The sequence below is a fragment of the Pseudopodoces humilis genome, chromosome 1 (assembly GCF_049639895.1).
Source record: "Pseudopodoces humilis isolate 2021_Gansu_Grassland_sample_001 chromosome 1, ASM4963989v1, whole genome shotgun sequence".
Lineage (NCBI taxonomy): Eukaryota > Metazoa > Chordata > Aves > Passeriformes > Paridae > Pseudopodoces > Pseudopodoces humilis.
The window spans coordinates 51,889,894-51,907,739 of record NC_142200.1 but is presented as its reverse complement, the minus strand read 5'-3'; the positions used below and the strand labels follow the sequence as shown (position 1 = coordinate 51,907,739).

Below are 17,846 nucleotides of genomic sequence, written 5' to 3'. Positions count from 1 at the left end.
GCCTTTCTGGAAAATTCTCTCGGGAAGAGCCCTGTATCAATGCAGCCATGTTTATTAAGGGTGTGACTCTTCTCATGCTCCTCTTCCAATAAAACCTCAGAAAGGGCCAAGCCTTTCTGTAAGGCACAGTCCACCCAGGTCTATTGCTTTGCATGCCTGAAATAGCCAGGTGGCAGATGAAAACTGTAATATAGTTTAATCAGCAGGAAACGAAATAGCATATATAATCTTAGCAGTCAATCCTACAGAAGGACAATCCATTCAAATACTGCCTACCTGCACTGTATTTACTGAAAAAAGAAATGCCTTCCTATATCTATTCTAAATGCAATGATTACACTGAGTTATCCATTTTAGAGACAGCTTATTGCATCTAACAATTCAGAACCCTGAATGGTCACTTTCTCCCTAGGCTGCTGGATCACTGGAAATACAAACAGCTCCGGCATGAACTGTTCTATCTGATATGATGGACATGCTGGCCTGCTGCCTTCTCTGAATCTTCTGAAATGCAGTCTGAACTAACTACCAGGCAACCTTTTGAAGACAATATTCTTTGGCAAGTTAAACTCATGTGGGCGCTTTCTTATTATCTAGCTTGGCTCCTCTCTAGTATCCTCTATGGAAGATACTCTTTCTATTAAGAGGAGCATCTGACATTTGGATGGGTGTATTATGTTTGTTTTACAGACTCTAAAGCAAATAACCCTCAAAGTCATTACTGGAAAATATCTACATAAATATCTACATTGTTCCCAACAGTTGTACAAGCATTAATGTTGGTCGTAGGCTTACCACATTTAAAAGCTCTTTGGTGTCTGCATTTCACAATGAACAACTCAGGCTTTGTCTACATTTGGCACAGTAAAAACACACTGACTACTGAACACAGTTTTACTTTTATTATAGATAGGGAAAATAGTTCTTAATGACGTTTGAATTGGTCACATTTTACACACTGGTCCCTAGGCACATTAAAGACAAAACTATGAACTAATTCTTTTCCAACATGGTGGTTTTTGCCAGTGTGGACAGAGAGTTGAGCTGGTTAGAGAAAAATGTTCCTCAATCACTTTTTAATTTTTTTGGGCTGTTTAAAGGAACTTAAAACAATCTCTACATCACAGATTAGATAAGATGGTTATGCTGCTTTACTTCTGTCCTTAATTGTAATGTAAATATTTTTCTAAAAACTTGAAAATATCTGCAATATTAAGCAGAATTTTAAAATATTTAAATTATAAAGTGGAACAAAAATATATTGGCTGCATTTATTTTACTTTCACTATGTCTGACTATTAGGATTCACCTCTCAGCTTTTACAAACTTTTAATTTGCTCTCATGTAAAGCTGTAGTGAAATGGAACAGAGTTCATTTGATGTGCTCAATTCAATGAGAATTGAGAAGGACCAGACCTGTCTGTACCACACCAAACACCAGGAAGTATTGAAGCTGTACTGATATTTTTTAGACAGAATAATGATGTCTTTGGCAAAGACTGGCACCAGCAATTACTTCACTGCAATCGGAAGGACAAACTGATATCTATGACTGCACTGTACTGAAAAAGCCTATGACTCCTCCACAGTAACCTTTAATACCAAACATGGTAACAGCTTTTACAAGGTCTTAAGAAAGGCACTACCCTTTTTTCACAGACAGCTGAGGTGAAAGACATGGATGAAGTACACAAGGACAAAACAGGTAATGCATTCTTGATTAAAGCTACATTTCAAAGCTCTTCTTCCTGATCTAGTTTGCCATTTTGCTTCTCCTGTGTAAATAAGGAAGACGAAAGTCTTAAGAAACGGAAGTAATGCATAATAGATACCACAAATTGGCATGATACATGATTACAGCCTGCTGTGAGCAGCTCACAAATTGAGGAGAATTCAAACAATAGCACATGTTCTGTGATTTAGACATTGAGATTTCCCTTGACTCCTTTTCCTGTGAGCAAGCTATTGAGAAACACTGACATTTGGGCAATAAAAAACACACCAAGAAAACACTGACTGCCCAATACAACTGCCATTGTAGTTTTCTCAGCTGTAAATTGATTCCTCCTCCTTCATCTCCACTTCTGATTTGTCACAGTTCTTTTAACCAGTGCTGACAACAGGACATTTACATCACTGTGCATTGTATCACACAGTTTCAGACTCATCCTTAGAAAGTTAGCTAACTGTATCTCAAACTACCAAAAAGAAAAATAGAAAGCCATAATTTGCAAAGGACAGTGAGCAGGGGATAAAAAAATCCAAACAAACAAAATGGTATGAATGCTTTCAATTTAGATCCATTCTTTAAATAGAACAGAATATTACAAACACAAGAGCCAAAAGATCCCCACACCTATATACTTCCACTAACTGGGCTTAGGAGTAAGTCTGCTGTAACACCAACAAATGAGATCAGTGAAAAAACAGTTTCCATAACATTTTATCTTACCATAATCAAACAACTTACATGGGCAGAACAAAAATCAGCCTTGAGCTTTGTGAACAGAACACGATGCAACATGGGCATAGTCATTCCAAGAAACCAAAGCCAATTTACTCCTAATTCCATCTTGTACAAGAACAGAAAGTCATGCATTGACCTGAAAGGATTGTTTTTCTTAAATGGCCAAACACTGCTGTTTGTGATATTCTAGGAATACACACAATACTGGATCCTCATATTTTGTTTCTGAATCTGCAGAATGTCTCTGGCATGATCTGACTATAGTGTGAAGCTGAAGATTTGGCTCTGTATCACATCTCAGCATACTCTTCTGAACGGTATCCCCCCCAAATAATCCACAGAATATTTAGAGACTGGAGACTAAAGTGTGCCTCTGGGAGGGAATGCTATAGGGGAAGTAATATAGGGGACAGGAGGACAAGATGAGGACCTAGGAGGCAGAGCCCCATTTGGTGCAGGGGGAAGAAAGGGGAGGAAGGAAAGTGTACCCTGTTTCCAGGGTGCCATTATCTTCTCAAGTTGGTAGCAGATCTGGAAGTCATGACTCAGGGGCACACGTGTAACACATGCACTGTTGCTAACACAATTGATATAAAGAAAAAACTTTGCTGCAGAAAACTGCATCTGGTAAATAACTTCTAGCTCAGAGCATGCAGATGAGTGAGTCACAGATCTGAATTGATACCTGCAACTGTATTACATTTAACTTGCAGAAGATACACGTTGAGAAATGTCTTGAGCTTAAACATGTGAGCAGCTCCTGGGAAGAAGTGCAAAACCCGAACTGGGGCCCCGTTATGGAATAAAGACAATGAAACAGCTGCAAATAAAGGCAAGCCCCTCTTGTGCACAGCCACAGTCATCCTGGTTATGCTGTGCTGTCTCCTGGCACAGCCCATGTCACTCAAAACCTTCCACTGTTGATGGGAAGCACTTCTATTGCTTTCCCTGTTTTAAGTATGAAATATTTATTTAAGGATGAAAAGTTTTACATTTGAAACCCAGTGTAATTCCATGTATTTCCTCTCCTTCACACTCCTTACTGGTCTCCAGTGCATAACAAAGAGAAGATTAATTTCAATGCCCTCTTCTATTTTCATTTTGAGAAACAACTAGGATTTGATTATCTATCTTTTTAGCAAGGGAGAAATAAGTGAAGAGTCCTCACATTCCTCAGAAATGAACACAAGTGCTTCATCCGACTGGGCAGTTCAGGCTTTAAAAATTTCAGTCGAGGCCATATAACTGGAGAAGAAATGCTCCTTCACAAAAAGCTAGTTGCCTACAAACAAAGAGGACTTTAAACAAATAAATACTTTAAAGGATTATGTTTCTGGGAATTTGTATCCTGAAGCCAGGTTCTACTTGTTACTTTATTTCTGTCATCATCTGAGAAATAGGTATGTTACCTGCCTACTTTTAAACTACTTAAAAGCAGAAATGCATATAAAGCTTAATCTTTGATTTGCTAATAGTTTTATTACTTATACACAACAACAGTTGGGAATTTCCAGCATACTTCAATAAGAGTTTTTGATGTATTCTTTTCACTTGAGAATCATGAAGGAAGACTAGATTTACTAGTAAGATGAAAACTGAATGAAATCTGTTCTGAAAGCAATGCTTATTTCACCCCCTTTTTTCCTTCTGGTATGCTTTGTCTGATTACATTGATACATTAAATAGAAAAGGATGAAATTACTAAGAATAGGTAAAAGAAGGATTGGGAATATCTGATAGATAAGCCAACCTTACACACCCAGGTAGATATGCAAGACATCTCACTGTGACTGACAAAAATAACACAATACTTTTTATCTCAAATGTCCAGAGGCCCAAATCATAGAAAATGGTCAATTTATAAAGAATAAAACAATGAACAAACAAAACAGGGTAAAGCAAAGAAATGGATCTGATGTTATTACTAAGTGGAGAGGAAAAAAGGAAATACGTCAGCCACCAAATTTAGATCAAGACCACAAGTAAGTCATAGGTTTGTGCACTGAAACAGAAGAAAAAAGGCAATGCAAATAAAGATCCAAACATGCTGGATTCTGCTCAGAAGACTTTCAGCCAGTGCTGCAATAACTGTTACACATGTGTAAGGTAAAAAAATCTCTACAAAATAAGCAGCTTTTAGGCTGAAATCTCTCCAAAAGACTGTGGCAGGAAGATATGTCTCTGATTCCATTTTAAGACAGAAAATTGATAGAACATTAATGATGCTGAACTTTTCACGGGTTGGAGAAAGCCACTAAGTCCCTTGAAAAACCCATGATCTTTTTCATAGGTTTTCATGGATTTCTATGGAGCTACAGGGAATTACTGAGTGTTGTGCTTGAAGCCCACTCTTGACAAACATTTGTGTAGGGAACTTTTTTTCAGGCAAAGAGGACAGCCCCACACTTGTTAAAATAGAAGAACCTGTCTCAGTGCTCTGAGATCCACACTATAATTCAGAAAACTAGAATCAATCCTATTAGAGGCAGAATGAAACAGAGACTTTTCACTTGGAAAGCCTTTCCTATTTTTCCTCTGGAAAAAAAGTGTAGTTGTGCTCTTAGCCTACTCTTGCAGATAACACCCGTCTTCGGAACAATGAGGCTAAATGAGATGAAGAAACCTGTCCTGCTTGCAAATAGACATTTGCCTAAAGCTCATCCCACAGGCTGAAGGTTTTAGAATTAAATGTTTTGGAACTTCCTTCAATTATTTCCTTTCTATAACAATTTACTTTTTGCTAATTTTTTTTCCTTTTTAAAGAGGTTTTTTCCTATATTTCAGTTTTTTGTGGTCTTCTATGTATTTCTGACAACCTCACAGTATCCATACTTATGTTTATTGTAACTGCCTTTTATCCAGGCTACCTTGATTGCTCAGAATCCAACTATGTATTTATTTAAGTTTCTGAACATTCACCTGTGCTGTGCGCTTCATATGGTGTGGAAATAGAAGATCTCACTAGCAATGTCTCTTTGGTTGTTTTCAGGATCTTATATGATGGTTTTTTCTTCTTCCCTCCTCATATCCATTCTGCTCATTTCCATCAGGACATAGGCTAAGCCTCCTCAACATTGCACAATCCCATACATTTAACATTTGCCTTATCAAAGAGATGTAAGAGACTGAATTCCTGCCAAAAATATTTGGTGCCTTATTACTTTTGCTTTATTTGTGAACCCATATTTATTATCTTCGCCCACCTACAATATTCTCTTTTCATCTTCTTTTCATCCTCTAAAAAGGTATAACTTGTTTACAACTTAGTAAAAGCATGCCTAAAATAATTTTTAATCATAATTTAATCATTCTTTCAACATATTGTGTATTATGATGATTTCCCTGTCAGAGGTACAGAATGGTATATTTATAAATAAGTTAAAAAATTTCTATGAATAAGCTTTAATAGATGTCTCACCCTTGTCATTTTTACATAACATAATTTGCTGGTTACTACTTTGGAAGTAATATCAGGTCAAAGCCCCTAAATTACGCTTGTGTTGGTTGTGCTCTCTGCACCACAACCTCCTCTGGAGAACCTCCCGCCTCAACATCAGACCCTACTGACAGGAGCTGCCTACAAACCATGGAGGAAAGGGATGACTAACCAGTGCAGAACACCAGTTAAAGCAAAACAAAACTAAACAAAAACACCAAACCTCCAAAAACAAACAGAAAGATTTCCATGTAGTTAAGGGAAAATGAAACTTGGGGAAACCAGTGACTACATTTGACCCCATTTTTTTGAACAATGGTAACTGCTGATGTAATGAACTATAGTTTATTATAATCAGTTCTGTAGAACGTAGAAAAATGTTTGTTCCCTGGCATATGCCTCTTTAGAGGAAAGCTTTTCAAACCCAGGATGTTTGTGGTAAAAAGCAAGTTTATGGCAAACTTGCTGGAAAAAAAGGTTTTCTAAGATCCTGACAATATAAGGAAACAGGACAAACAACTAAATGAATATAGAAGTCATACTGGACCAACCAGTTCCTTTACACTTAAAGCTGCTACATTCCCTGAACAGAATAAACCCTGGTGGCAACACCGTTCTATAGCATTCTACTGCTCTTTAACAAACTATTTTTTAATAATTGCTATAGTAGTGTTGGCAATTACATGTTTGACATAGGTGTGCCAATAAATAAATGGAGGTCAAGAAATTATATCCCTGCTGACCATTAAACTTCTTCACAATGTAGTTGGAAGGAAACTTAATAAAGACTAACTATGCAAAATCTGTACCACTGGACTTTCAGAATGCTAATGCTCAGAATGCAGATCTTCCCAAACTCATCCTTCTAAACGAAAACAAAGGTAATGAATCCTTCTTAAAGAAAGACAAAAAACAGCAAGGAGGCAAAAGCAGGGAATATAGAAAGCAAGAGATTCTGGTCAGAAAATGTACTTAAGGGTTATTTTGATATTTAGTCCAATTAATTTACACAAACAAGTATCTGAAAAGCAAAACAAAACAAAACCTCCCAGCCTTCCTGCCATGTTCATGACAGAAAACCAAAACTGAAAGGTTGTTCTCAGAAAATCCATACAGCTGATTTCAAGATTCACCTTTCCCTGCATTAGCACTTATATGTGAAAACTGCTTAAACTCATCTCTCTTTTTTGATTTAAATTAATGGAATTATCAGGGTAGTAGTAAGAGGAGGAACAACTAATTTTTGTACCAATCTAGAATAAATGATCTTTCAGAAAATTTATTATTTGGTATGTCCATTAAACAGGATGTCTACTGATAAGTCTTACACGTATTTTCTTTTCCATTGCTTAATTCAGGCTCACATTAAAATTCGGGTAGAACCTCAAAATGTAACAAACAATTCTAATCAAATCACAAAGAATACATTTACAAAAGACACAACTAAAACAATTTCTCTAAACTCAAATAAACCTTTAAAAAATTTTGGCAGCATCACTGTTGTCTTGTACTAAAATGAACAAAATTAGCTTTAACTTAATTATGAGAAGTAGAGAGAACCCTTGAAGTGCTTAGTTTCCCAGTCTGATTTGTCTTAAAACTGGGATTACAACCAAACTGATAAATACCATGGCTCTATTTTGGTTTAGTCTGAGGTGTAAAATTTATTTTTCATGCACAGATGCTTAGTCTTTAGACTTTTTCAACAGAGTATCCAACTGTATTTTATTTTCTTATTTTTTAACTTCTGCATTCCACCATCTTTCTTTTTCCAAATCTGTCAGAGCAGTGTTAATTTAGAAAAACACAGCCACCCAAACCCTGGCTTCTTGTAGATCCTAACATAAACAAGGCTGTGTACATCTATTAGTGAAGAGGAGCCTGTGTATGCAGAGTCTTGCCAGTGAGCAGTTTCTTAAGGAAGAAATATGACTTTCTTTATTCTGTCATGTGAAACTGACTACTTGAAAAAAAGGAAAACTGACCATCTCAGTGAAAAATGCATGTGGCATTTATGAAAACTCAAACCTCCAGTATAAATAATTCAACAGTATCCCATATAACCTGTCATTTTTCAATGTTCTTCTTTTTTAAGCATTCAATTCACAGTTATTAGACAGCTGTTACATTAAATTTAGTATGTAAACATACATTTCACAGTAGGTTAGGTTTAATGTAAGAGAATATAGAACACATTTTTTCTATAAAGCATAGTAAAAAAAAATATCGACAAAACCTAAAATACATTTGTGTTACATAATGGTAAGCTTATTAATTAGGTGTTGTGTTATTTAACCAACTAATCTCTGCCACTGAGAACATGCACACTCTCAACAACAAAGTGCAAATGAAGAGATTGAATTAAATTCTGTAGAAGTGGAATAAATATAAGTGACTCTCAATGTTCCCTGCAATATAATGAAGCTGGCTTTGGTCATAGTTTACTCCTTCTCCCACACATACACTGAAAGAGTCCTAAACCAAGAACAGCATATAAATAACACCACAATTGACAGAATGACCCACAACTTCCTTCTGAAATCCACTCATAAATCCTGCATGCAGATTCTAGATAACCATCATCAGCAGTGATTGATGGCTTCTTCATCTCAAGACATTTTGCGATGCTGACCCTGAACAATGATTCATAATCAGGATTAAGTTAAGTTAAGCTGTATCAGCATGTTTACTGTACTCTTTCTTTAACTTGCCTTCAGGAATACACATTTTTTAAGGTTCTCTTTCTTCGCAGTTATCTGTTCTCTAAATAAGAGAAAAACTTCCAAAGCAATTCAAAGTACGCTGATTAACTGCTGTTTTCCTTTCCTATGTTTTAGTAAGTACAGGTATGATTTTAATATGCAATATTCAAACAAAATGTCCCTCAGTGCAGCCCAGTCTTACAGAGAAGCCTTCCTTTCCTGCTCAGTATCCCAGAGTCTGGGGTTTTCACCAGTCACACTGGCCCACTGTCCCAGTTCACTGATTCAGCCCTGTACCAGTACCTATTCACATCTGTCCTCACTGCTGTGATGCAAAATAAACACAGCCTTTTCTCTTTTAATAATAAATGCAACAGAAGGCTCTTTCTTTGTTATAAAGGATATTGATGCTTTAAGAGTGTATGTGCTGAGGGTGACACTGAGTGTCTTGGTGCTTCAGTCTTTTGCTCAGGCTTGAAAAACTCCTCAAGTGTTGTACTGCAAACACAATTGCAAAAGCCCGCAGTTTAACTCTGCAGAAAGGATATGGAAAAATATATCTCCAAATTAAATACTGGATACTAATAGAGAAAACTAAATGCACACAAGCTTAGCTGATGGACCTACTTGCAATTCTCCAATTTGCTGAATAGATCACATTTCCGAACAAGGCTGAGTTGCTTTGTTACACTAACATGTCCTGCATCTATTATTGTCCCATGTGTACAAAATAGTCATTAAAAAAATAGAATTAGGAAAAACATTCATCAGTTCAGGAAAAACGGAAAAATTTGATGACTAGGGGGGGAAAGAACTGTTTCCTCAACAGAATAAAGCCAGCTTTGCTGTATTTTTTCGAAGACAACTAACACTGTCTAATAAAACATCTTAGAAAGAATCAAAGTGTACTTTCATGCATCTGTCATGACTGCCTGGTCTTTATATTTTATTACTCCATTAAATTGAGGTTAAGGAATATTTTATGCTTTTCTGCCTTCCACTTTCAACCTTTTTACTTCTTCTAAAACCGCAGGAAACAGACCCAGTCATACACAGAGAAGCATGTGGGGAAATGTATGGTTTAAATTTATGTTTGAGTAGCCCATCTAGGGCTGCTGAAACAGTTCTCCAGTGGTAATTTGTTAATAAGAAAAAGCATTTGTCACATCGATTTTAAAAGGCAGAGAAGATGCTGTGTTTATCAACTACCTTCTATCTTATTTTTATATCTGAGAAATTTTATTGTCTTCTCTAGGTATGGGAAGGCATTTTTGAACTAAAGTGGCTTGAACAGGGGGGTACATGCCTGTATACCATTGTGGCTATTTGTGAATGGTATTTCATACTGGTCCATCCTCCAAACTGAAAATACAAAGGCATTTTAGAGGTTTCTCCAGCTACTTCTTATTCTATATCTTTGTACTTCTAAATACTAGTATTATAACATCATGGTCACATTTTGATTAACAAAATGAAGATAGAATTAGCTAAATCAAATCAAATCTGGAGGCAAAAAGGGGAACAACAACAACAAAAAAACACAACACATGAAAAGGTTATTTCACAGAATTCCCAGTGCATATTTTTAGAAACCACAATTCTGCCTCTTGAGAGTATGCTCTATTAGTTAGTAAACAGTGAAAAATGCAAGCATTACACACTGGAGAATGACTTCTGTCCTATCTGGCAGCCACCTCTGTTTAGAAGACTCATCAGTGAGGCTAAAGTGATTACTCTATAAATATCACCTCTTTTTTTTTTCTATTAAATAACAATTTAGTGGTTGGCTAAGGCTTATAGCTTAGATCGTGTAATTGGAGAAAACTTGTTCAAGAATTAAACAAAAAAAATTGCTTCTAACTTAAGCAATGAGTTTTTAAGATTTGAAAGTGATATTGCATGAGAAATCTTAAAAGGAAAAAATGAAGAAACTTTATCATCACAGTGAGTTGTTTATATATAAACCAGAATATGGAAGGAAATAATATGGTTTTCTGTATCACCATAAAAATTTAGTTCTTAAAATCTCGTTACATGAAACATTTCAAATTAATACTTTTTCCTCATTTTTCTAAGTAAAAAGTATTAATCCTGTACTTAATAAGCAGTTATCAAGTGTAAAGGAATCACTGCTTTTAAAAATAATGGTCTCTAGATAACAAGAGCAACACTAAATATAGTGTTTAGCTTAATTTATCATATATCTATCCACATTTACTTCACTGCCCCTTATGAAGAAAGAATATACCAATACACCTGACTGCAATACTGCAATACCACACTAGACATAAGTAGTGGAGAATGCCAAAATAGCTTTTCTGACCTCGGCCTATAAGAGGAAATTTAGTGATGACTGTGCATGCCAGAAATTAAACCTTATGTCTAGAAGGGCTCAAGGCAAGTAAAAAATATGCTTGGTTTTAAGAAGTGCTGCTTTTGAGAAAACAATTATCTTTTTTCTCACATCAAGAGTTGAATCTGTGGACAACACAAAGAGTTGTTTTTTGGTTTTTTTTCAATTACTCCACCTAATACTAGGATAGACATCTCAGAAATTGGCTGAAACCGTTTTCTAGGACAGAATAACTGCAAAGAAAAAGAACATCTGTGTCTTTTCCATCTATATCAGCTCAAATATAAAATCAACTTTCTTTGGCCAAGCTCATATCCCTTGTGTTTGCTTTCCTGAGAACTTGCATAATCAAGTTTTATTAGCCCAAATGTTCACGTAGAGACCAATTTAGGCCTTCACACTTAAGTATATCAGCAGTGGTGTATTATGTCAGGGAAAGACGACTGATAGACAAACTGGGACAAAGTATTGGTTGAGGGCAGTGTTCTCTTAAATCCTTGGTCTACTTCCTATCCCAAGGAACTCAAGTGAGTTGAGTAAAACCCTTTCCAGCCAGGGCTACTCATGAACACACATGCTGTTATTTCCTTGTGAACATAGTGAAACAAAATTCTACTCTGGAACTTTCTAATAAACCTGGAAGGAGTTGTTTTTTTATTCCTAACAACAACAGCTTGAACTTGAGCTGTGTGTGACCTAAAAAGAGAATTGAATGTTCAGCTTTTGTCTTTTTTCTCCCCTTCCCAAAGTGCCTTGTGCTCTAATACTACCACCTTTACCTAGCAATGTCTGAGCACTGCAAGCATCCCCACACCTTTTATCTCATCACTGAAACTAACTTTGTCAAGTCACCCGAAAGCTGAGTAGCCAAAACTAAGCTCAAATGCTTCCTTTATGGAAACAACAGATGGATGTCAGCAGACTGGGGGTGCCCGATATGCCCCAAGGATGACTGATGTTCTGAATTGAAATTTTATACCTCTTCATTGCCACATAAATTAATTGGCTTAAATTGATGACCTTTTTAAAGACATAATCAACTCACCAGCTTTTTTTTTCTGGGTCATTTTTTAATTTAAAGCCATTATACCTGAACTTTTATTTGTTTTGATCTGTTCTACATTTACAGAACTTATCTTTGTGGTTCCTTTCCATGGATACAATAAAATCTGGGTATTTGGTAACAAGTATGAAGAAATTAAAATATTAAAAATGGAGCTGGATTAAAAAATCATCACATAGGAAACTAACTTTTAGAAAACTGTCCTAGCATCACAGGAAAATTTTCATTTCTGCCTATTGTTTATATACTAGACAGATCAATGCCAAAACTGCCCTAAATCACAATCTGAAAGTCCCTTGTAGAACTAGAATTTGCTGAATTTAAATTATGTGAACATAGACAAAAAATACAGTTTGAATAGAGTTCAAATAAGTTAAAGTTAGATGGGATATTTATCATCATAAATAGAACAAATCTGCTGAAATATGTCTAAGTCAAATGGGGACACAACTAAATAAAATCAACTTTTCAAAGGATGTATCAGATTTTGAGATTAAACTTGAAATTTAACTTGTAAGAAATATTAAAACAGAAGGCAGGGAAAACAATAACCTGTCAGTTTAATGATATTAATCTCGAAGAAACAGATGAAGGTTATTAAGGAAAGAAGATGGTTGATGGCCATGCAGTAATACCCCCTCCAAGAGTTACAGAAATGTCTTTGTAGCTGGTGATAAAGAACAATCCCAATCTTTACTGACCTCTGGCTTGGTCACAGATTCGTATTTGTTACAATTATCACATGATGCATCAACATGATGCATGCATTAAATGAGTGCAGATACACGAAGACTCATGTAAGAATATAAAAACTATTAAATGAATAAGAATGAGGGAAAAACAGGTCCCCATTCTCATTCCCGTGAAGGAAACTGATAATTTGAAAAGGCATTGAGGATCAAGGAAAACTAACTTTCAGGCATAAAATAAATAAAACATTTGCCTCTGTGTCCTTCTACTACCTCTGATTCCAGCAAAATATTTCTCCCACAGCAATAAACAAAATTAGGTTAAGTTTTAAAAATACAGAAGCCCTGTACTCTAGCCAAATTAAACTATTCCAAAATACACTGTATTTGTAACTCATTTAACAGTCAGCAAGTTTGGCCGCTGACATTATAATTTGCTAATAATGCTTTTCAGTATTTTCAAGCCAGCCACCCAACTTGTAGTCCAGGGATATTTATAATACATGCTGGGACTTTTTAGGTTTGGCTTTGTGTCTTTTTAAGCTGAGAAGTGGTGACCTACTGAAAATGTTCTTCCTCCACTACCAAGCAAAAGATTAGGATTTAGCTGATGGCATGCTTTCTCCTAAAGCCAGTGTAATGGAAACACTGCAGATGTTTCAAAATCCACAGTAAGCATGTGTACCAGCATTACACTCCTTCCCTTTTCCCCTTCACCAGTTAAAGATGACCATGGACAGCTTCAGAGGGAAATGCCACCAGCTCCTGCTGGGGCAGAAAACAGCACCCTCACCCTCAGTATTTTTTAAGTGTATGAAAGAACTGATGTGTGGGTATCAGAACTGGATTTCCAATCTCTGCTCACAGGCTGTAAGTTTTGAGGAGGATGTGACCCCACCACCCTGACAAATTTCCATCCAACGCTAGCACAGAAATGTTCCTCTGGATAGAGGAGCAGATAAAAGTTGGGTGCATTTTCAGTATCTTTCTGTCAAGATTATACTTCAGTGTTTTAAATCAATACCTGGGAAAAAAAAGGCTGTTTTATCAGTTGAGTGACACAACTGTACCTCAGTTTCAAGTTTCTGCTCTAAGACTGAAGGTGTGTAAACAAGGATTTGTACGTCACTCAGCCGTTATATTTTCAGGTAGATCATGACAGGAAAAGCACAGACACACTCAAGGAATATTTAAGTATCAAATGATATTTCATAAAGGGTCTTAAAGGTGAAGAATTATGCAAATGTACTCACTACTGTAACAAATAATCTTAAAATAAAGGAAAAGCAAGACAGTTAGAAGATATGTAGGGAAGAAGCAGAAAAAATCCTATTTAACTTCCTTTAACCTTTTAGAGAAAAAAGGCAGAAGGATTTAGTTTTATGTTCCAAGACAGTGTACTTAATTTTGGATCAATTTTTTTTCCCCTCATTTGTGTTTTGGTTTTGGACACAACATGAGACCTAACATTCTTCCTGTCAGAGCCTGTAGGGAGGCATCATTTTTTTAAAGGGAAGCATACAACCATTAGCACTATAATTTGGTGTACTCCTGGTTTTGTCTGGCTCTATCAACACCATTTTTCAAAGTAGGATCATGAGACACATCGACCCTTACTGATCACTGAAGTAGGGTTCACATTCATGTATTTTAAATATGTATTGTTATTTTATTTTATTGGTCTGGTGTTTTATTTGAGTTTGTGAATAGATATGATGAAGAGTCAGTCTGCACTTTTCAGCAAGCACAACTCAGATCTGTACTATGATGGTGGTGGTGAGTGAGGGCAGAGAGGAAACCCACTGATTACAATCTAGGACAGCTGTCTAAGTCTCTCTGTGTACAACCACTGCTTTAATTTCCAGCTACTCCAGACTGTGAGCAAATGCCCAGGGTTTGGTAAGTGCACTGAGGTCAAATGAATTCCTTCCTACACATATCTAATTTTCCCTCACTTCCATGTGCTGATGAGTCATTTTTTCCCAAAAACTGGTCTGGAAAGAGGGAAAATAAACTACTATCCACAACACTGAAATTTCCCCCTGTGGCAGAAGCTCAATAAGCTCTTTTAGTGACATGGACCTATTCCTCTGCTTCAGGCTCGGCACCAAGAGCACAGAGGAGAGGAAAGCAAAACACTGAGTGCAAGAACAGACTTGTGGCATTGCTGCTGACCATACTGCCAATTAGACAAATCATAACACACTGGAGCATGTTCTCTGAAAACCCTAAATCACATAGCAACTGTATGAGTATATATTTTCGCAATAGTGGGTCACATGAGATGTGTATTTTCAATGGAAATCTAATTCAAACCTGTATTACTATCAAGGACAGCAGAGTTTGTAGCACTTGCAGTGTTAACACACTATTTTTTGATTAACAGGTTTTCATCACTGTGTTATGTATTTATGATTTGCACCTTTACAATCTACTACACTTCTCAGAACATTTCTGACCAGACTGAACCTGTTTACAGATTTTGACTGTGCTACGTACAGTGTGTACCACTTCACTTTGAAGGACAGAATACCAAATATACTACTGTCTTAAATTGAATACTGCTTATAATTTTTTCCACTTAGAAAATATATTAGTAATGTAGGCATCTGGTTATGTAAATGTCTCAGAAATTTTTATGGAATGTGAAAAGACAGAGCAATTTCAGTACAGTCTGGGTCTCAGAATTTTAAACAAAAGATTCTCCTTAGATTGACTCAACATTTTTCAGCTTAATAGTTTCAATTGAAATGATTTTATGTAAATCAATTTTGAGTAGAATAAAGATACTTAAAGTTACTTGGTTTTTCATACTTTTCTTCATTAGATGTGAACTATGTGAGGCAGGATATTTAGTTGTATAATCATGGCAAACTACAATAATAAATTAATTTTTCTATACATGCTCCACTCCTATACAGAGAATGGAAATGTTAATTCCTACCTTACAAAGCTTGTGAATCTCATGGATATATTTTCTAACTTGTTATAGACGATCACATTAGTGGCTATAAATTTCATAAAAAGAAATACTTACTACTGTGCACAGTCAATCAGTTGATATTCGTTTGACCTCTCGAAGCACGCCTTTACACCTTCATCATCCCAGAGCTTTTTTGCATGTTCAAAGAACTCCTGAAAATTGGAAAGGCAATAAATCAGAGATCATTTCTCAATTTTTCCCATCTCCAATCTGCGCTTTTCCTTCCCTCAGCCTTCATGCTTTATGCTTTGCAAAATTATATATTATGCACTTACAGAAGAAAGGCTATAAGCATTTATTAGCAATATTGCCATAAAATATATGAAACATATGGCTTCTGAGAGTTTCTAGCACATGATGTACAATGAAGACTATCTTCAAAATTCATGCCAGTCCATATATAAGATTTATTGTAAGTACAGATGTTACCTAGAAGCATGTTCACTTCATTTTTAACTGAATTTATGCTTCTGTCATGGAAAAGGCATAAAACTGACGCAAAAAGTCGCTCAGCTTATAAACATTAGCTTTCCAGAGAAAGAACCAGACTGTAACATTAAAAAGATTGTGCAATTTCTCCTGAAAAACACAACTTTCTGCTACTTGGTATTTTCTCATGCAATATAATAACTTGATTGCAAGACTTTCAGAGTCTTTGTTCAACACTACATCCTCCAAACAGCTGCCTGGCACAATGTGCTTTTCCCAGCAGCTATCCCAGGCTACCCAATCCAGAAATATCTGCTAGCAACCTCAATTCAGAATTATCTGAAAGAGGAACAAAAGCTGTCCTTGGTGCCTGTGAAGCCACAGCCACACACATGCAGGCACGTAGGTCCAACCCTGCCTGCTGGCTCCTTCTTTTCTCTTGCCCCAGCTCTAGAGACTCAAGGATCCAGCCCATTTTAAAGGTGGGAGTCCATTTTATGTTATATCCTTCCTGGTAAGTGACACTGTAACAGAGTTTTTCCAGCTACATCTTTCTAAATTCTGTTGGAGTCTGAGACACAAAGTGTGTGTCCTTGTCTCTGATACCTAACTCTGAGATCCAAGAGAACGCTGAATTTCATATAACATGAAATTTATGGGCATGTTTTCATGGTGTTACATGAAAACAACTGTTAAAGTTAGATAGACAAGCTAAAAGTGTGAGTGTGTAGATTAGAGAGTTTTAGTCACTGAGTGAAAAAGTTTAAAAGTTTAGAGTTTAAACTAGTTTAGAAAATAGAAGACAAGATGAAAGACTTAGGGTGTTGTCTCTTTTCCTTCTTCTTTTTTCATTTTCTTCTTCTAGAAGTTTTTTGGTAGTAGTAGGTGATTAGAAAATGCCACAGTGCAACACACAAGTGATGGGTCATTGGGTTATTAAGAAAAATAATATATGTGTCTATTGTTAATTAGATAAGAAAACATATAAAGATAAAAAGGCTGCACAGTTTGGGGGCATTTTGTGCCTTCAAAGCCAAAGTGAACCAAAAGGGCAGGATGAATTGAACTTGAGCAAAAAGTCTGGAAAAGTGTGCCAAGTTTTGTGATAACATCCTAATAAATACAAGAAACAATATCCTAACAAGCTCTGGAGTTTTCTTCCTGACCTGAAGAACTGAGATAAGTGGAACTCCCCGTGAGGGAGTATTCCAAAGAAGTCCAGCTCAGAGGAGACTGGGAAATCCATGTGTGAGAAGAAGTACAAAAGTAGAATCAGAGAAAAAAAAAAAGAAAAAGTTGCAAATTCAAATGAAGGATGTTTAGATGAATTAGTATTTCCTTTATTATATGGCTTTTTCCTCTCTTGAACAAAATTTTTAAAGCAATACGTCAACTCAAACACAGAAGTTGTTTTCTTAACACCTCAACACTGCTAATAAATCACCAGAGTCCTTTGGTTAGTCACAAATTTGTGAAACCTAACAAATTGCTTTTCCACAGTTCAATTTGGCTCTGTGTAAAATGGGTGTAATATCACTATTCACTTCATGATCCTGTCAAAATTTTGCATAAACATCTGAATTCTGAAACCTTTCTGAAATTGCTTGCCAGTCTCTCCCCACACCTTTTCAGGATTTAAAACCTTTTGCCTTTTTTTCCCCAACTATACCATGCACAATGTAGAGAGAGAGAAAATTCCATTCTTTAAGTTTTGAAAATGTCAG

At 36.1% G+C, this 17,846-nt stretch overlaps 1 protein-coding gene across 3 annotated transcripts in view; it reads right to left on the bottom strand.

Annotated features, from left to right (window-relative positions):
- GNAL (G protein subunit alpha L) overlaps positions 1-17,846 on the bottom strand; it is a 179,254-nt gene that overhangs the window by 37,866 nt on the left and 123,542 nt on the right. For all 3 annotated transcript variants that reach the window (XM_088054540.1, XM_005517263.3, XM_014255576.2), the window contains exon 5: positions 15,748-15,845. In XM_088054540.1, coding sequence (XP_087910666.1) covers positions 15,748-15,845 — 98 coding nt within the window. The remainder of the gene's footprint in view (positions 1-15,747; positions 15,846-17,846) is intronic.